The 20,784-nt window shown below is 41.8% G+C and overlaps 1 protein-coding gene across 3 annotated transcripts in view; it reads right to left on the bottom strand.

The window, feature by feature from the left end:
* Positions 1 to 218: 218 nt before the first annotated feature.
* LIG3 (DNA ligase 3) overlaps positions 219 to 20,784 on the bottom strand; it is a 28,653-nt gene continuing 8,087 nt past the window's right edge. Inside the window, exons 4-22 of one of the 3 annotated variants that reach the window (XM_075589905.1) lie at positions 15,646 to 15,840; positions 15,226 to 15,377; positions 14,864 to 15,030; positions 14,572 to 14,649; positions 12,926 to 13,085; positions 12,516 to 12,671; positions 12,183 to 12,314; positions 11,883 to 11,962; positions 11,690 to 11,777; positions 10,916 to 10,993; positions 10,712 to 10,835; positions 10,377 to 10,519; positions 9,783 to 9,857; positions 8,922 to 9,068; positions 8,216 to 8,405; positions 7,467 to 7,555; positions 6,969 to 7,034; positions 2,866 to 3,109; positions 219 to 395 (exon numbers count right to left, since the gene is read on the bottom strand). In XM_075589905.1, coding sequence (XP_075446020.1) covers positions 2,873 to 3,109; positions 6,969 to 7,034; positions 7,467 to 7,555; positions 8,216 to 8,405; positions 8,922 to 9,068; positions 9,783 to 9,857; positions 10,377 to 10,519; positions 10,712 to 10,835; positions 10,916 to 10,993; positions 11,690 to 11,777; positions 11,883 to 11,962; positions 12,183 to 12,314; positions 12,516 to 12,671; positions 12,926 to 13,085; positions 14,572 to 14,649; positions 14,864 to 15,030; positions 15,226 to 15,377; positions 15,646 to 15,840 — 2,357 coding nt within the window. In that variant the 3' untranslated portion in view covers positions 219 to 395; positions 2,866 to 2,872. Of the gene's footprint in view, positions 3,110 to 6,452; positions 6,825 to 6,968; positions 7,035 to 7,466; positions 7,556 to 8,215; positions 8,406 to 8,921; positions 9,069 to 9,782; positions 9,858 to 10,376; positions 10,520 to 10,711; positions 10,836 to 10,915; positions 10,994 to 11,689; positions 11,778 to 11,882; positions 11,963 to 12,182; positions 12,315 to 12,515; positions 12,672 to 12,925; positions 13,086 to 14,571; positions 14,650 to 14,863; positions 15,031 to 15,225; positions 15,378 to 15,645; positions 15,841 to 20,784 lie in introns of those variants that run through there. The other 2 variants (XM_075589904.1, XM_075589906.1) reach the window with 2 other exon arrangements.

Below are 20,784 nucleotides of genomic sequence, written 5' to 3' on the forward strand. Positions count from 1 at the left end.
TGAAGAAATGACCAACACGGTTACCTCCTCTTAATTGACTTGAGTGGGAGTTTTCAGAAAAGCTTATAGAATACACCTGTATATATCCTTAATATCTTTTACTGTGTTGACAAGGTCAGAAACCATCCTCACTGTCACGGGCAACGACTGAATGGTAAAAAGATTGCAGAATGATGTGCACCCAATAAGTAAAATAATTATGCAGCAACAAAAACATATCTGGTTATTTCACTTTATTTTAGCAGCTCCCGTTTGACTTTAAACAAAATGTAGAGCGGGTAGGTCGTTAACAAGATGTAACACTCCAACATGTGAAGCTTCTGGAGTTTTGTGGGATGGAAGGTACGAACCCCGACGTATTATACCTGTAGGATCTTAGATCAGTGGTTTTCAACCTTTAAAGAAAAGCAGAACTCAATTTCCTGTGATTGTTCAGGACTACAACAAAGCTATCCTACGTACCTATAATCATTACTTCCGAAGCATAGAATATCTTTTACAATATTATGCTACAGTACAACACATACTTTAATATACTTTGGTGGGACCCTCAGCAACATCCTGATTAATAGGGAGTGACCATCCATATTTTCCCTGCTAAACACCAATATATGGAGACTGTGTGCTCACATTAATATTTGTGTGCGTCTTAGTCAATTATTTTCATAGTCAATTATTTTCATACCATTAACTAATCATTTCAAAACTTACTTTAAAAGGGGCTCTCACACATTGTAGGCCAAATGTAATTTTATTTTGAAACAGAATTTTCTAACGAAGATTTACATAGATTAAATCACCCTTAAGTAATAGATTTGTGTTTTGTGAACAATAAAAATAAACACCTTTTCTCCAAGACCTCTGAAAATTCATTCCAAATCAGTCAGTCATTCTGTTTAAGATCATTACATGATCTGCATCAGTTACTTTAAAAAATAAAAAACGAATTACCTGAAGTTTCTAGGAGTGACAAGCATTACCATTATAAAGAGATCACAAAAATGATAACCAACAAAAATAATGGAAATAGACATTAATCAAATACTTAAAATTGGCTGATTAAAAAAAAAAAAAGTGCCAACCAGCTACATTTAACTTATGAAGCATGGCACTGCAATTAGTTCAATTTGGTCCTGGATACACACACACAAGTATGATCAAGCCACCAAATAATGTAAGAATTTGACTTAAAGGGACAGAAAAAGTTTGTTTTAAATATAACAAAAAGGTCATGTAGCTAGCATACATGCAAATCCATATATAAATACATTGCCCCCACAGGTCTTTGCAGCTTAAAGAGGAGTTTGTAAAACTGTAGCCCACATTCTGGGATGACAAGGAGCTATGCAATGCTCGATTTAGATTTCTGGTCTTGCCTGGGACCTTTCAACAGCATTCAGAAAAACTGCAAACACAATGTTTTTGTGATCTGCATAATATTTTGAAAGCAGTCTGCTTCTGCATCTGTTACAGCAGAGCAGCTACAGCAGGGTTGACTAGGCATCAAGACTGCATGTCATGTTTTGCGTCTGATCTCAAAAGGTACTCAGTATTCTGAGCTCATAACCATCAGTTGTCCTGGCCCTACACTGTAACCGCTGATGCGTCTATTCTATAAACTACTTAAGGTCAAACACTTCAAATGTAGGAGACCTGCTGAGCATAATTGAATTAGAGAAGCTAGATAAGAAATTGGTACTGTCTCATGTAACAGAGCAGAAGTCACATTTGATGACTTCAAAGAAGGAAATGATTTCACACCATTGCAACACAGAGCTGCCACTTCTAGCAGTGTAGATGCTAATCCAGTTCATGACCTGGCATCATGCTACACGACTCATAAACATGGCCTCAAACTCAAGCACCAAATTACAATATTTGTACTTTGCATTTAACAAAGAATGAGTGTGTTGTAACAATTTGACAGATTAAAAAAAAAAGGGGGGGGGGGGGGTGAAGGGTGCATACCGGAAAACGATTACAGTCTGAAAACTGCAGCACTTTATTCCGCTACGTTCTTAATTACACAACTGTCATTGTAAGAGCAGTCTGAAACTACAACCAGGTTCCCACATACAATATACCCAAGTGTATAAAATATACCAATGACAAGGAGTTGTAATCAGTGTCTTTTTCAGTTGGCCTGGGTCAGGGCGTGCCCAATCACTGCATTGCAGATGGGCCTTTTACTGTTGTGGGCAAGAGATACATTTGTCACTTGCTGCCCACTGTCCATGCAAAGATTAAAGCACAAATAAATCCATTCAGAAGAGGTCCAACTACAGAAATCCATTAAATACATTCCTCCTAAATCTAAAAGCAAGAGATTAGTGTCAGTATATCATCAATATACAGTATACACAAATTCATACTTTTGTTTTTAAATCAATTTTGCAGAGATTCAAATCAATTAATGCACCACAATTTGATTTCATTGATGAAGGGCACATATAGACAAAAGCCCCTCACAGGCAAGAACCTGCAAATTTACATCTGCAGAGAGCTGCAAATGTCTGGTAATTATTTATTGGCACAGAGTAGTGACATTATTCCTACCCAAGCAGATTTGGGTAACCAGAGGGATATTGGGGGGGATAGGGAGGGGAGACTAGCCCCCTGCTGGAGTATGGTGAAGGCTTGGGTACAAAGATTAGTTGCAGTTCTGTAAATTCCTATGTCCCCATAATTTCTGGAGATATCTTGTTTATTGCAGTCACTAGAGACCGATTAGTGAATTCCACATCCTACAGGTCTTGTAAAAGGCATGAAAGAGTTGTTGCTGAGACATGCCTTTGCCATCTCTGTAAACATTAAAAATGTAAACACGCTTGTGTCATCTGTCATATCAATTTGTGTGGCACTCACTGCCCCATCAGCACGGTGCTACTAATCGCCGGCGTTTAATACACTCCCATATCCAGCGCGGCGTCACACGCTTGGCACCCGCAGCACCCTCTGTCGTGTCATCCATCACGTGTGTAGCAGAAGGAACATCAAATTCTGGAACCAGGTCCCCATCATAGGCAACGAAGTAACGGCGGAGTTTGGCGAAGTCATCCAATGATGAAGGAAGGTAAAGCTTCACCCCAGTGAATATATCCAGAAGAGTCTAAGAGGAGACATTGTGCAGATCTGTCATCACTTACTGATGGACATGTGGGGCACCTGCTCTCACTTTTGGTCCCTCATGTTTAGCAGCTGTTTTGGAAACTATGTTTAAAACAGCTATTTGTCCCGAAAATTATTATTTATAACAATTAGAACCAGAGCGTATTCCAAAGCTATATTGATCTCCGGTTATACCAAGATAGTTCTTTTTAGCTGCCAGCGCCCTTCCTGATATTCTAAAGATGGCGGCGCAGGCAGTCATCCAATATGAAACCACATCATCATTTGTTGTGGCTTCATACGAACCTGCTGTTTAGCTGCCATTTTGTTTCCCTGGGAAGTGTGTAGAAGACTGGCACCTAAAATGAAGTATCTGGGGAAGCCATTCAGTTCTGTGGGACCTTGCAGTTAAAATCATATTAAAAAATAAATTGATACACAAAATAAATGAGCAGCTGGGAGTAGGGCTTTAAGCCTCTTCAGCTGTACTTCAATAATGCAACATGAAGTGTTTTACCATCATGCATAGATCTGAAGGGTCGGGGGTGGGGGGCAAGGGGGAATAAAACACCCCAAGGCTGATGTTGGAGAAAGTACAGTCCTTAATCCCAAATAAATACAGAAGCAAGAGACTACTCAAGTTGGAAATTCCCCTTGTGACTTCCACTAATATGGCATAGAAGCTACTAACATTGGAATCTCAGTCTAGTCTTAAATATCTCCTAGCTTCTTTGCCTACTGTACTTTAGTAACTTGGAGAATGTCCGTGGCCTCATGAGCCTTTAAGGGCCACATGGTTTCCAGAATGCTGTGATTCAGCAAAGAAAGCATGGGTGATGTGTAAGAGGAGCTCAGAGACAGGGGACAGTGTAAATATTCAGTGAGCAGCTGTAAATATGAGCAGCCAACAAGGCCAGGAAGTGAACCATGTGATAAAAACATTGACCCTATATAATTTAGAGTGGAAATCAAATCTTCATTAAAAAAAGGATCACAACAATGAGTTAAAAAAAAAGACAAACAAAAAACATACATCCAGTCAGAGTGTTTTGTGACTGCAACAAATGGGAGAGTGTAGGTAGAGACCAGATCAGGAAAAAATGAGAATGACCAAGAATCACACTTTCTAGAAGTTATGGTCGGTAAAAATGTTAAAAACCCTCAGTAAATAAAACCATACAGTAAATAAAAAGGTCCCTTGTGACCACATTCACGTCTCAGACAGATCTGCAACCCTGCTTCCTCTCCTCCTCCCCCCCCCCTCATTATTTCTTCACATACAGTGCTTCCTCTGCAGTCATGGATTCTGGGAAATGACATACAAATGAGCACACAGTGTCACCAAGAAGAATCAATAACTGGCCACGGATGTAGACAGAATGTTGAGTCTAGAGATAAAAGTGCAATGATAAAAACGATGGACAGAAAGTAGGCAGGCAGAAAAAAAAAATGGAATTAAATAGAGGAACCAGTAAGAGAAAGGTTCAATCCCTTTAATACGCATGAAGAAAAAGCACTAATTTTGAAATAAATGAGCACGTGTCTGAACAAGAGAAAAGGGAATGTGCTAGCTATAGATAATAGATTTAGGCTTCAAAGTTAGATATTACAGCAGCAAAACATGCAGCACTGCACAATTGAATTTTTTTAAATTAGGAGGATTGAAGCAGGGAGTCTCCAGTCCATTTCAGCTCCAGGGACCCGCTGCTTTCAAAGATACTTACCACCGTAGGGGGTGACGGTATCTCTGTGGAGTTTAAATGTACAGGTCACGCGGTCCAATATGAAGCCATACGGGATGACATCACAGCCTCCTATTGGCTCATGTGACTTGGACACTTAAAACGTCGCCACTTCGTTAAGCACACGAGTTTTCTGGCTGAAGAGATACAGGGACCCTTCTACACAGGTAAATATCTGTGAAAGCAGGGGTCCCTGGAGCAGCAATTAACAGTTCAGTTCCGAAGACAGACAGACAGACACCCCTTCCTCTGCAGGGTTTCACAAGTGATATTCTTTATTTGCTATATGCTAAAGGTGGAGGGTTTTTATTGACTTATTCACCCATCATAACTTAAAATGTATATGGTAAACCTACCCAGCTTAGAAAAATTGCAAAGCAGGTATTACCAAACTCACACTGATGATACCCATCAAGGATGAAACATGTCTGAGTGGTTTGACTTGCTTTGCATCTTGTCCCATGCTGTTCTTAAACAGCGCTGCATTTGCATATATGGGCTCCATGTGAATGGATATTCAAGGCAAAAAAGGTGACACATTGTGTGCTCATTTGCATGTCATTTCCCAGAATCCCTTGCTGCAGTGGGAGCACAGTATGCTTGGTGATAATGGTTGAAAGGCAGGGTTGCAGACCTGTCTAAGACATGTGAATGTGCTGACAAGTGATATTCTTTATTGGCTATATACCAACAGTGGAGGTTTTTTGCTGCCAGAGAAACCATTCACAGACATGTTTCAACCTTAGAATATAGCAAATGGAAATATTACTGTATGCTCATTTGCATGTCTTAGACAGGTCTGCAACCCTGCCTTTCACCATTATCACCCAGCACTTCCACTGCAGCAAGGGATTCTGGGAAATGACATGCAAATGAGCACACCGTGCCACTTTTGTTTCAAAACCATAAACATGGTTCCCTATAGGCTAAAGCTTGTATCTTAACCCTGGCTGTGCTCAAAGCTGGGACCATGCAGCAAGCTTAAGCCTATACGGAACCATGTTTATGGTTTTGAAGCAAAAGGTGGCACTGTGTGCTCATTTGCATGTAATTTCCCAGAATCCCTTGCTGCAGTGGAAGCGTTGTGTGCTGGGTGATAATGGTGAAAGGCAGGGTTGCAGACCTGTCTAAGACATGCAGAATAATAATAGACAAAAAAGGCAATCAACCCTAACTAGAGCAGACAAAAGACAGCACTCAATGGTAAGTGACAAAGAAAAAACCTGTATTCAGATTGTACACAGCACAAACATGATCAAATACCCTGAGGAATGTCCCACGAGGACCGAAACGTTGGTCATGTTTGTGCTGTGTACCATCTGAATACAGGTTTTATCTTTGTCAGTTACCTTTGAGTGCTGTCTTTTGTCTGCCCTAGTTAGGGTTGACACACACACACACACACACACACACACACACACACACACACACACACACACACACACACACACACACACACACCTCTAATGTAGGGTATTTAACAAAAACAGAAAATATACTCTAAATGAAAGAGAAGGGTCGGTGCTCTGAGATAGGATAAAATACAACACAAACAAGACAAAAAATAAATAAATCTCAGAAACGACCACTCAAAATATCCACTGAAAATATTACAAACTTTAATGTATTCAAATATAACATCCTAAAAACATATTAAAACCAAAAGGGATGATTTGCCTTTGACTATACTATTTGCCTATACTGCTTAACAAAACAGATCAAGATTGTTCTGTGTCCGAGCATCTGATAAAAATAGATCATGATAGGAGGCAGCCGGACATTATTATTGCGTTGCTATCTTTTTCTTTTTGGATTCATAAACCCATTCAGCCATTCAATCACACACAAAGTTTGAGACAAGTGTGGCAATATACAAATTAACTCCGGGGATGAAAATGTTCAAGCAAAGAACGATTTAATCACTCATGCTAAACTTTCTGCCTTCCTCTCTACTCCGCCTCCAGCTCACTTTCTCTGAAATACAAAGCTAAAGTGAGACGCAAACCAACTTCACTGTAGAGCGAAAATCTACTCGGGTCATTAACACATGAGGGTGATGCAACACTCTGGATGGGAGACATGTTTGGGGGCATTATAGCATACATAAAGCCTTCTTACCTTGGGAGTGGATGGTACCTGGGCCACGTTGTGCCCATTGCTGTGACTAGAAACAGCCGGCTTAGCCTGAGGAGAAAAACAGATGCGCACTACAATTAGAAAGGCCATCTCAAGCAGTCCGTTCTCTGCCATAATTCTAGCCTTGCTTCCCTTACTGTTCAACCCATGACAATCACCCGGTCCCAAAACACAGTAACCCCTAGTCTGGCCCTGAAAAAACAAATGGGGACAATATTTCATTCTTGCAGAGAATTAGTACAACTCATCCTAAAAAGAGTGGATTTTCAGTCTAGCCAATTGAAAAACTGCTACTTGAGGCACTTTTGAAGTAAAAATGTTCTCTATTACTGTTAAGCGAGCAAGAATTGTAGTAATTAAAGGAGTGATGGTAATAGCCATGTTCATGAGAGCAATATCAGGGCTCCCATATTAACTTCATTTTCTCCACACACAAAAACAAAACAAATGTTTTGTATGAAACCTTCACCGATTGCGCACCTTCTTACTCTGTACTGTTACAGGAGGTAACAATTTCCGCTTCTCTGCTTTAGGCAATTCCTTTTTCTTCTGAAAGGGCAATTTACCACCTGGGGAAAAAAAAATGTAAATAAGAAAACCATAACCGACTAGCCAGCTGGTATATTTATCCTACTATTTGCCAAAAATGCTTTATGGTCATCACGATATAGTCTGGTCAGTTCTACAATCAGTGGAAAAGGCTCATGCAGAGAACTGCTCCCATGTAGCAAACCAGGCAACCACTTAGCAAGAGGAAAAATAAGGCAGAGTATTCAGGATATACACAAGTCTCTACTCCAAACTTCTCAACGTACTTGCTAGTGCTTTTCGGGATTAAAACATTATGCATTAGTGTAGTGCTTCTATAAAGACTGATTCACTGCAGACAAGGTCAGCAGTTTAGAGCAGAAAAGTGTGTATCCATGTCATCCACATGTTGGTTTGGAGATGCTTCAAGGGGTTCAGAAAGATTTAAATACTGATCCAATTTTGTATATAAAAAAAACAAAAACACGACTTCAGTGTCACAAACACTTGAGATTAATCTGACCATATGTCCATCCTACCAACGCGTTTGCCAGATGCAACAATATTAATGAATCTTAATCTATTGTATTCTAAGGTAATTTCCCAAATGCAGGTCATATTATATGAGCACCTTCCCCACGCAATGCACTACGGACACGTCAAAAAGATCCAAATTTCCTGCATATTGCACAGTCTCTTACTGTCAGGTTTTTTGTCCTTGACAGATTTGGTAGCTGGAGTTTTAGAGGTCTTGACAGAGCCGCTTGGTGTGGGCGGTCTGGAATTGCCTTCGTTCTCTCGGCTGCTGCTCTCGGAAGAACCTTCTTCGTCCTGAGACGATGCAGCTGTGATACTGAAGTCAGATTTCTCCTTGGAGAGCTGGTAAAGTTCCTGGAAGAGACAGTGAAAAGATGGCAATGGACTGCTTTATACAGGCCTCTGTGTATATGAGCCCATTAGATGGAAATGAAATATAACAGGGTATACAGATTTGATGTATTCTTTATTTCCTTTGTTGCCAACGTGCTCAGCAATGGTCAAAGCAGAATACCACCACTAAATCATTAGAAGTGACTTTTTAATCGACAAGGATATTTTTTTCCTATCGTACAAGTCTAAAGCCAGAGCCCAAATGCCCTCCTCCCGTCTAATGTCCCTTGTAGTTTTGCCTCTACGTAGGAGATAATCTGTTGTTCTCAGCCAGGTAACCCACTAGTCATCTCCCCCTACCATAATACAAGAAACAATGAAACGAAAGAACATCCCCATACTAACCACACATGGTTAAACAGGTATACAGGAGAAAATATGCTGCACTCCAGGAGATTAGCACCTGCCAAACCGGTTATATGATATTAATAGTGCCGATGACAAGGATGCATAGCTTTGCCAGACCTCTCCCCTCACCTTTAGCTGCTGGAGACTGGTGGCTGCCTTCCAGTCCTTGTCGTCACGGAAGCGGGTACAGCGTGGGAAGCGGATGGATATCCCACAAGCTGTGTGAGCCTCTGCTTTGGAGAACTCTGCCCCGGTGATTTCCCAGATGGGAGCTTTCTGCGAAAAGAGATGAATACTGAACGGCATGTGTTTGTTTAGCACGGTGTGAGAATGCCTCAGAGCCACCACAGAAAGGATGTCACAATGTGGCCACCTGCTGTATTCTACAAGTAGGGTTGACCGGAGAATGGGATATTAATTTTGGTTGGCTTTTTTTGACTCCATAATTGTAAAGAAGGAATGGCCATATTGAGCAGATTGTTTACTACTCTAACTGTATCTCACAGCAGATGGCTTACAGGTAGTTCGCTGTACTGATAAGCTACATGTTGCTGGAGCATTGATTATCACGGTCCTTCTCTGCATCAGAAGTTATCTGCAGGAGATTTGGATAATATGCCACTGTAGTTTGTGGTAAAGTTACAGTCTATTTGAAGCACAGGATGCGAGATCTCTCATGAACTCTTATGTTAATGCTTCAGAAGGCCTCAAGATTTTCAAATGAACCCACTCTGGCAGAGTGGCGTTGTAACAAATCTAACGTCATGTGAAACCTAGTTCTTGACCAGCCAGTAAGGCATCGTGGCTTTCAGAGTCCTCTTTTGCAGGAGGTTTAGGACTACAATATTCATAATGAACTAGAATCATATGGAGTCAAAAAGTGGAAGAAGCATATTTAACAAGAGATAAAATGGTTTATGTTGCACTGTGCCCCTTTTGGGTTCCTAAGGCCATCATAATCCCTCCAAAATGGGAGGCAGGTAGTGTTACCTCAGGATCTCGTATAATGAAGTCTGGATAGTAGTTCTTGTTTATCTTCAGCCATGCAGGAATTTTGGCTGCGTCCTGAGAATGAGGGCGAGGGTACAAAGGATGATCATATTCCTCATCTCAAATGTAAAATGGTGGCGAGTCTTAACTGTACGGTTCCTCACGGTGTACTATTTCACACCCCACCACACTTCCTACACAAGTCTTTCTATTCTTGTGCCCTTTCTACGAATTTGATTGACTCCTGGTGCCCATTATTTAATCATTTTGCCATACTTTGCTGGTGCAGCAAGGTATCCACACAATGATCTGTCAAATCCTTCATGGGCAATGTCTTGGCCTTTCTTTCTAAAAAGAACCCCCATTAACATTATTTTATTGACAGTCCATTTAACAAATTAATATAATAAAACAAGTCACTACAATATGTGATTGTATTATTGGTAACAGTGATTTAAAAGAGTGCTTCTCCGTTCCTATTTACCATTATTTCATCCCATGCAAAATCTAAAAAAAAAAAAATCACAGCAATCAGAGATCACTAGACTTTTATCTGATGGCGCACTGAAAAGTGTCAGCAAGATCAAAACTAACCTTGCTGATCTTCACCATGTCCAGCTCCTTCTGCAGACGTGCAAGTGTGGCGTCGTCATAGCCACTGGAACATTTTGTCACAGTGCACCACTTTTGGCTTTGGGTGTCATAGCAACCCATGAGAAAGATGGACATTATGCCACCTACCATGACAAAAAATAAATAAAAAAAATTATAATAAGAAGACTAGATTCTTACGGCCCGCTCTTTAACCAATAAATTGCAATAAACATGGAGATTTTTATTTTTTTTCTTCAAGAAAGAGGATTCATTAATAGTAAACAAGTGTTTGCAGAATTGCCTCTGCAGAAGAGAGGAAACATATCTACACTCACCGTTGTTTCCCTTTCCGTAAAAGGCTCCCAAGACTGCCAGATCAGCAGTGTCCGCCATAGCACCCTCGTTCAAGTAATCCTTCTTCACCTTTAGCCAGTGGCGCTTCCCTGGCTCGTAGATTCCCTGTGATGAGCCAGACAGTGGTCACATGAAGGAGCACATTATGTGCATGCAAACGCGAGGTTTTCAGCCTTGACTCTTACCTTCACATCCTTCAACACCAGGCCCTCTAAGCCCTCGCGGATAACACGAGTGATCATGTCAGCCAGGTCTGCAGCTTTCTGGGATCAAACGAGAAAATAAAAAAGAAGAAAAGAAAAGTGAAATAGAAATGAGTAGCTTTGCTGAGATGAGATAGAGGCAGATCAATCAAGTTAGTGCACTCGAGCCGGCATCAACTCCAAGTCAAGTCACTGGGGGTCGAGGCCGGATCAGATGTGTCAGCCAGTACCAAGGCTTGATGAATCCGTCCCATAAAACATTTCTTTAGCAATGACCCTTCTAAAAAAAACAAACAAAAAAGTTAGCAAAAAATGTATTGCTAGTTTTCAATTACTAGGTGTGGTCCTGTAGCCTGAAGTGTGTTGAAGTTACAGATGAGAAAGAAGCAAAGAAGCACAATCAATAATCCACTACAAGGTGGTTCAGGTTTAAAAAACAAACAAAAAAAAAAAAAAAAACACCCGAGATGAATGTCATACAATTAGTTCAAACCATGTCAACAGAAATAGGCCCGCTTAATGTCCACAAAGCATCTAAACATCTGCTGTGCTGTACTGCTCATTCATCTGTACTAGACCCAATAGCTCTGCTTTTAAAAACATTGAAAAACACTTATATCTGTAATGTACGTAATGAACATCCTTAATAATGTTTCATCAGACACCAAAGGGAATAACTAAACCAATCCACACACTGGACATTATGATTCTGTGATCTTTATTTAGCAGGATGTTTTTTGGTTTTCAAATACTCACTGTGACATGTTTCATCTCTGAGAACAAGATGTGGTTAGGGATTTCCACCATGTTTTCACACATGAACTTTCGGCGCTCGGTGAGGGGCCTGTGGAGGACGACATAGTGCCAGTGAGTGGGATGCAGGTATAGGAGACAGGTCTCAATCCTAGTTTCTTCATGTAGCTAGCTTTCAGTTTCCTGTTATGCTCACCTGTCCATTAAACTAACTCCATTGAAATAGATGCAATCGAAAACAAAGAGGCAAACGTTGGCATCCTTGAAAGCGGCTTTCTGTGAGATAAATGACATATTAACAGACAAAAGAAAAGATTACTCCAATGCCAGAGACTGTTCCAAATGACCTAGGTATCCAGTCCCCGAGTAGCCTGCTCACATTCACCATGCAACCTTGTCCCAGACTTGCCAGGCCTCAGATCTAGAGGAGACAGCCAGTATGCTCCTATGAGCATTCCCAGAAACAAGTCTACTTAAAAAAGGTGCAAAGTTTTACCTTGTGGACACCTAATGTCCCAAAGGGAAGGGGCTTGCCCGTATTCATATCAATGAGAAGAACTTCAGCGTCCAGGATGATGCTGTTACCCCCAGGGAATGCTTTGGGAATAAAATCCTTGAAATGAGCAACCTATAAACCAAAAACAAAAAAGATATGGATCCAAAAGCAGTCTCTGTAAATAGAAATTACATTGCGAGTCTGTACCATTTTTGAGACGCTCTGCTCCAAGAGACACTTGGCAAAGCATAAAGTTCACAAAATGAGACAGTCATGTATCAAACAGAAGGGATAGACCGCCTGAGCAGGACTAGAGACCGTGAAAACTGATACCTTGTGGGGAAGCACTGGCTTGAGGCTGCGGCTGAAGTAGCTGAAGTGATCTCCATTCTTGTGAACCTGGACACGTTCCCCATCATACTTTATCTCTGAATACATTCCATTGGGACACTTCTTCATGGCGTACGCTATCGATTTGCAGGCTTCAGCCTGAGATAGGGGCACAAATAGGCAAGGATTGAAAACAGACAAGGGAATCCTAGAGTTAAAACAGGAAGTTAACTTCGAAAGGCTGGTTATTGAACAATATCTTGATGCTATACAACATTCATCATTCTATATATAAAATAATATGTTTTGCCATTCTTTCCTTAACACTGACAGTCATGGCGATATGGTCTTGCATGATGCACACACATTGACTTAGATGCACAGTATTAAGAGGTGGACATCTGGCTTCTCACCAGCATAGGCTGAACAGGCGTCATAAGCGAGGCTTGGACACTAAGTGTGCGTTTCATCCCTGGTGCCTGCTGCTCGTTGCGCAAAATACGCTCTATCACATCCCCCAGATTACGAGAGGCTTTGAACGCGTCGTATGCATTGGGATCAAGAGCATCCAACCTGACAAATAGAAGAGAAGAATTGTTGCATATTTAAAAACATTCAACCATACCAATGCCACAGTCGATTGGTATTCATTATGTTGGACTGTGGAACCCCATAACGGAGAAGAAGTATGACCTAGTATGCCACTAGTGTGTTGCATTCCTAGAGACAATGGGTTAATATTCAGTATGAAACTAGACCATATGGCAAACTACAAAAAAGCCAAGAAGGCTGTAAGTTAAAAGAAGACAGAATGGAAGTAAATCTCCAGAGAAATAAAACTTCTCAACTGTCCCCCCTCCTTAGATGCCAAATACATGATTTAGGTAGTAGCTATAGACACTAATTACATAAGAGAGAAGAGACACACCCTTTGTGGGAGTCTGGACAAAGGTGCTTGGACGCATCACTCTGAGGCAACACAACTATTTAGCTGAATTGTGTGACGTGCCATTAAATAAAACAAAATCTACTTTGAGAAACCACTTCTTGTTACTCTACTTCCTTCACATGAACAGTTGGTCTCTCAGTTTAAGTCCTTTATATGGACGGGAAGGTAAGACGGGTAAAGCCTTTACCCCCCCCTTTTTTTTTTTAATTCCCAAGTACTGTTATGGGATTCTGGAAGGTGAACTTTTTCCCCATTAAACACCAATATTCTCCTCTGGTTATTACATCAACACATCTGAGACTGACCACTATTTGAATACTTTAATGATTTTGGCTCAACAAAATGTTTTCCACAATAATAGATCTCCACAGAGACTAGGCCCAGGCTTAAAAATGATCACTAAACGTATCCTGCATAGTTAGACTTCCCAGTGAATATAAAGACTGGTCACTTAAAAACAGGGGGGCCAACAATGTAACAAAAAATTACATTTGTCTTCATTTTTTTTCAAATATTGAGCAATAAACAACGTGCTCCTTGGCAATACAGATTTGCAGAAACCAAAACACCACTAACTAATGCCAAATTAGTTGTCATTGATTCAATTTAGGCTTAATGCTTCACCATGATTTAAAATGTGATTTTAAAATTTCACAGTTGACACAAACAAAAAAACCCCATCAAATTCTGATAGGCAATGAAATACAACGTGCTCTAAACCTTGTGTCAATAACAATCAAACCTGTTTTCGCAAAGCAATGTTTGCTTATCATTTTATCAATTGCACAAGTGGTGAAGGAACAGCTTCAGATTTCTAATAAGCCCACACAGCAGCTGAGAGCAAGGAGAAAGTCCAATACTGCAGGGGTCAGGCAAAGAGACCACGGAAAGAGTAATATTGTCCAACAGGAGGGCCCAAGTTTAGATTTAGCCCACAAGTGGTTGAAGTCTAGACATGGATCCAACCAATAAATAAACAAGTACAGACATAAAGAATGATGTAAACAGGAAGGAACATAAACAGGACAGGTCACAATACGATGGCCGGGAAACACTCTGGTCCTTCACTCCGAGTTGCACAACTCTACTCAGGAAGGTTGAAATACTTACACATGTTTGGCCCCAGAATTCATCTTCAGGTCATGCTTGATTAGACGGATGATACATTTAAGGTCATTGCTGGTGCACCTGAAACAAGAAGACGTGTTTGAAGCATTAGTTTATCCAAAAAAAAATATTTTAGTTTTTGAATTGGCTTTCTTGCTTTACCTGTTTTCCTCTGCCAGATGGTATAATATGCATTTAATCATGCAAGGTTAAAAAGCAAAACTTTTGAGACTAGCTGGCAGCTAATTGGAGCGATGAGAGGGAGAGGGTGTGTGTGCACACAAAACCACCTCACCTGTGGGCAATGTCCTCTAGGACCTTCTGCTGATCCTCTTCTTTGGTCAGTTTGGAGAGCTGGGTGAGGAGCTCATCCACCTCATGAATGGTAAGGAGACTCTTAGATGCTGGTGTGAAGGATTTGCTCTCTTCGAAGAAGATTCGGACCGTCTCAGAGACATCCCCCTATCCACATAATAATTCCACAAAGAGATGACATGTTAGGCAGAATACTCAAGGTGATCACACTGGAGACTAAGGGAATGATTCTATATGTTCCCAAGAAGTCCAGCGACCATATTGAATCAGGCCCTGAGACAGCCCTCTACAAGTGCTGTATTATTGGTCAAATATCCTCTCCCCCATTTCTCACAATCCTACCTGCTCGAGGTCCCGAACCATGTCATCTTGGTTGCAGTTGAACACGCGGCTGAACAGTTTGACAATCTGCTTGTCGTTGAGGTTGTACACGCTCTTGATGACCCCCGGCAACAACAGTTTCACTGTCAGGTATGTGTCACCGTGGAAACCATCTGCACCAGGCCAAACCAAGAAACAGGAGCCATGATAAGTGTCTAATATATGGCTTAAAACTGCTCAGTTTAAAAAACACACACAGAAATGGTTCGTGCCATTTGCAGGAGATTCTTTTTTAATATCAATAATCAGCACATTGATTTGCACCTCTCCTCCAGAGTGGAATTACACATTGCTCCTCAATCAGAACCTTAACGACGGTCTCACTACCCCTATAACACCTATCCAATGTCTATCTGGCCCCTCTCGATCTCCTCCGATTACCTCCACTGGAGCCCTTCTTCAGGAATTCGTGGATGATCTGGGTCTTGGCATTGTAGCTTGGCTGCTCTGCCACCATGGCACAAAGCTTGCGGAACTCTCGCAAGAGGCAATCCTTATGCTTGGGGTCACACTTCGCTGTGGAAAGAATTGAGCCAGTGCTGAAGCTGGGTGTAGATGAGGATTGACCTGGCTTTGCTGTTAAGAAAAAAAAAAAAACACATTATTTTGTTGCACTTCAAACGGACATCAACAATTCAGATATTTCCTTAAAAAACCCAGTACACAAAGAAGCCCAATTTATTTTTAGAATATGCGATTAGATGTGATGTCACTAATCCAATCTTGTACCAGGATTTTCCTTAGTTAAGTCACCACTGTTCTATAAATTACACAAGTAGGGAAAACTACAGAGTGTGGACCAGACAGGGAAGAGAGCCATCAACACGTCCACATCGCCTGAGGTTCAAGTTCCATCACTGAAGAGCTGAGCAGTCATGGTGGTTGTGGGTTGCTCTGCATCCAACATGCATTTGTAGATTATTACACGGTACCACATTCAAGGCATATTTCATTAGTGAATGCAAACCAACATGTGTTCCCCATAGTTCTGATGAAGGGCCTCAGCCTGCACAATTGCAGTTTAATGAATAATCCCATACATATTGTGTTTCTACAGTTCTTCAGAGTACTTGGATAAAACCCCAGGAAAAAAAGCACAGGATCTTTTTTTTTTTAAACTTATACTTTTATTATTATTTCACATATAAATGGGGAGGGGAAGGATACAAAAATAAAAAGATGGGGGGGGGGGGGGGGGAAACAAACAGTCACATTGCATATCATACAACATTTGGTAAACACCATATTTTACATTCAGCTCTCCCATATCCTCTCCCCCTCCGGGAGCGCACCCCTATCCAGCATCCCAGGGCTCCCAGACCCCATCATACTTCCTAGTGGTATGATTCAGAAATGAGGCAAGTTTCTCCATTAATTGAACACCATTGACCCTTCTAATAACCTCTTCTGGAGGGCGGGAGTGTCTTTTTCCACGACACGGCTACAGCAGATCTAGCTGCTGTTAGAATATGCAGGCTCAATCTTTGTGTATAATGATTCACCTCTTCCATAGGTTTAGCTAGAATAATCAGAATTGTGTCTAACGGAATTTTGATATCAGTCATGTCTTTTATTAGTTTAAAAAAAAAAAAAACTGTCCTCCAATACCACCATATGTGTGCCAAATCTCCTAATGGTCCAGAACCCCTCAAGCATCTATCCGAGGTCCCCGGGAACATCTGATTAGTCTTTTGGGGGTGTAGTATCAACATAGGAAAAAAAACAAAAAACAACCCCACACATACACACACACACACTTTTGTTACCATATATAGAGGTTTTACCCGCATTATCACAAATACAGCTAAACCCTGTTATAGCGCGGTCCTCGGGGGCCACCCGATCCGACCGCGCTACAAACGGGGTCGCGCTAATTAAATAAAATAAATAAATTAAACAAATTTTAAAATGGCCGCCGCACCCGGGGTTCCGTGTCTACAGAGGGGGAGAGCTGGGATCGCATCATCGCACTGTGCTGCACTGTGCTACTCCTCCCTAGCAGTCAGAGAGCTGCAGGCAGTGCTTGGATAGTGCGAGGCTCAGGGCTGAAGCCTCCTCTCCATGGCAATTTTACTCACATGTCCGCTGATCACCCGCAGAGCAGCTTCTCCTGCTCTCACTTGCAAACTTTTCAGGGACGCCGGGGGAGCCTGCCCTGTCTAGGAAGAGAGCTGTGTGTCTGTATCTGTGTTCCTGATAGCTTCTCCTGCTCTATACCACAGACATTCTATCCTGTGGGGGGGGGGGGTGGAGGGTTAGGGGGAGAGGGAGAGAGTGTGTGTGCGTCCTGTGCAGTGTCCTGTGAGTGCGTGCTGTGCAGTGTCCTGTGAGTGTGCGTGCTGTGCAGTGTCCTGTGAGTGTGCGTGCAGTGTCCTGTGAGTGTGTGTGCAGTGTCCTGTGAGTGTGTGTGCAGTGTCCTGTGAGTGTGTGTGCAGTGAGTGTGTGCAGTGTCCTGTGAGTGTGTGCAGTGTGTGTGTGCTGTGTCCTGTGAGTATGTAGTGTCCTGTGAGTGTGTGCAGTAGTGCAGTGAGAGTGTGTGCAGTGAGAGTGTGTGCAGTGAGTGTGTGTGCAGTGAGAGTGTATGCAGTGTGCAAATTTTTTTTTTTTTAATTTACATTTTTTTTTTTAAACGGGAGCCACGTGAAAAACGCGTTATAACCGATTTCGCGTTATAACGGGTCGCGCTATAACGGGGTTTACCTGTATCTTCCCAGTCCTCCCTTGTTATTTAAATCTGGAAGTCCAAAGCCCACTGTTCCATATATTTATGGTTTGGGGTTTCTTTTTTTAAAGATTAGCCCCTAGTTTAGAGATGATAGCAAACCTCTTTGGTATTTCGTTTGTTTTACATAAGTCTTCAAATCGTGTATATCTAGGAAATTCCTCGTGATAGGAGGCCGACACACAAAATGTCAGACCTGCATATACCTAAATAACTCAATTTGGGGTAGACCATATTTTCTCATCAATTCCTCAAAAGACATTAGTTTGTCCTTTTCTAATAAATCTCCTGCCTACAGAATTCCTCTATGTTTCCAAATTTCAAAGCCCTGACATTGAAAACCCGGGGCAAACCCTGGATTACCGAACAGAGGCGCGAGCCTAGAAGGGGTCGACAAAACCTTATATTTCTTTTTTGCCATCTGCCAAATTGTTACATTTAAGTAAATCCAATTACTGTCGGTTCCGATTGTCTCCCGGTCCCTGTCCCAGAACTAGACCACAACATGGAAGACAGTCCAATCAGGCTTTTTAGCGGGCTCTCCACGTCCACCCAGGCATAAACTCCTCTGGGGGAATGCCAGTAAACCATTTGTTTCATATGGGAGGCCATGTAATATTTTAGGATATTTGCCACAGCCCCACCACCTCCTTCCTTGGCGTCCAACATAATTGACCTAGCTATCCTCGGTTGTTTATGTTTCCAGATAAACTGCATAATTCGATTCTGAATTTATTTTATATTTGAATGCTGGACAGCTACCAGTATTGTCTGAAAATAGTGCAGAAGCCTGGGGAGAATATTCATCTTAATTGCTGTTATACGCCCTTTCCAGGATATACCATAAGAATTCCAGACTTGTAGATCTTTTTTACAATTTTGAAGAATAGATCAGGGTAGGTTATATTTAAAAAATAAATTATAATCTCTGGTAAGGTAAATTCCGAAATATTTCAAATGGGTCTTTTTCCATTTATAGTCAAAATGTTGTTTAAGCACCTCAACCTCTTTTTCCGTTAAAGTCAAATTCAGAGCTTCTGATTTTCACATATTTACTTTATACCCGGAGAGCTCCCCAAACCCCCGAAAAGGTGGCCTGTAAATTCAGGAGATGTCAATGGGTTAGATATAGTAAGAATAACATCACCTGCAAACAACGATATTTTATACCACTCGTCTTTTAGTTTGATCCCTTGTATATTTGGGGAGGCTCTGATCGTGGCTGCTAGAGGCTCGATACTCAAAGCGAAAAGGGGGGAAAGGGGGCACCCCTGCCTAGGCCCATTCTTAATGGTTATTAGATTTCGCTCCCCTCCTGGAATCTTCAGGGTAGCTGTTGGCGACTGGTAGAGAGCACGAACTCCCTATAGAAAGATTCCGGAGAAACCAAATGCCTCTAATGTCTTGTCTAGAAGATCCCACCTTATCCTATCAAACGCTTTCTCCGCATCTAGACTCAGCAGCATAGCTTTCAGTTTGGACTTGTGTATTTGATCAGTAACACTAATAATTTTCCTTGTATTATCGGACGCCTGGTGCTCGCTCACAAATCCCGCCTGATAATAGTAAATTAGGCTGCGTCCACGCTGCCGCCGATGTGCTTGGTGCGGTCAGCACAATCAATTTGAATTTGTCCGGTCACGCTCACGAGCGTGCACGTATGGTCACGGGCGCTTGCCGAGACAAATTAAATTGACTTTCAGGTGCGCTCAGGGGTCACATAACCATCTCAGCCAATCAGCACCAGTCAGTGTTTTGGCCACGCTCCCCCCCTTCCCCATTTGCGCAGATAGAAAAAGTTGCCGGACACCCGAACGCTCATGCTTGTAGTGTTGGTGACGTCACCACTCCCAAGTATGAGCGCGGTCCACGGCACGGGGGATACAGCCTTAATCTTGGGAGTATTGGATTCAGTTTGTTAGCTAGAATGTTGCTATAGATTTCAAAATCCATATTAAAAGCAGTGAGATTGACCTGTAGCTACCACAACATAGTGGGCCCTTTCCCTCTTTAGGGATCACCACTATGTTGGCCTTCGTCATCTGTGGAGGGATTTGTTTTCTGCGGAGAAAATCATTAAATAGATCCAACAGATAAGGTCCCAAAATTAATATAAAGTTTTTATAGTAAAGATTTGAGAAACCATCTGGGCCCAGTGCTTTCCATGGTTTCAAAGAACCGACCGTCCTTCCCAGTTCTACCAGTGTTATTTGTTGCATTTAAAATCTTACGGTCTTCTTCTGTCAATTTCAGGAGGGCACAATCTCTCAGATAATCCTCAATCTGGTTCAAACCCGGGGCTTTAGCATTCGGGGTTGAATTGTCTAGATTGTAAAGATCCGTCTAAAATTTTGAGAATTCCTCAGCGATCATGAAAGGGTTGTAGGTCACTCCCCAGCTTTTTAATCTAATAGCGGGGACCGAGGCCCTCACCTTGATCCCTCTAAGTCTGTTTGCTAATAGACAATCTGCCTTATCACCGTACATCGGTCTAGTCCATTTAAGGGCCTTCTCTACATCTTCCAAATGTAATCTCTTAAATTCCTCCCTTGCCTGGTTCAGAATTTTATATACTTTCCTCAACAGGATTTTTTTATGTGAGCTTTCAAACTTTATAATTTTTTGACGTTCATGTGTTGATTGGAGACGGAAGTCAGTGGTGACCACTCCTGGCAGAAGAGGCTGTCAGTGTTGACAGCTTCCACCAGGAGGAAACACTGCTGGACGGACGGGACACTCTCTCTCTCTCTCTCTCTCTCTCTGCTGAACACCCCCTCCCTGTACCTCCGCCTGGCCCA

This window comes from Ascaphus truei, chromosome 3, assembly GCF_040206685.1.
Source record: "Ascaphus truei isolate aAscTru1 chromosome 3, aAscTru1.hap1, whole genome shotgun sequence".
NCBI classification, from domain to species: domain Eukaryota; kingdom Metazoa; phylum Chordata; class Amphibia; order Anura; family Ascaphidae; genus Ascaphus; species Ascaphus truei.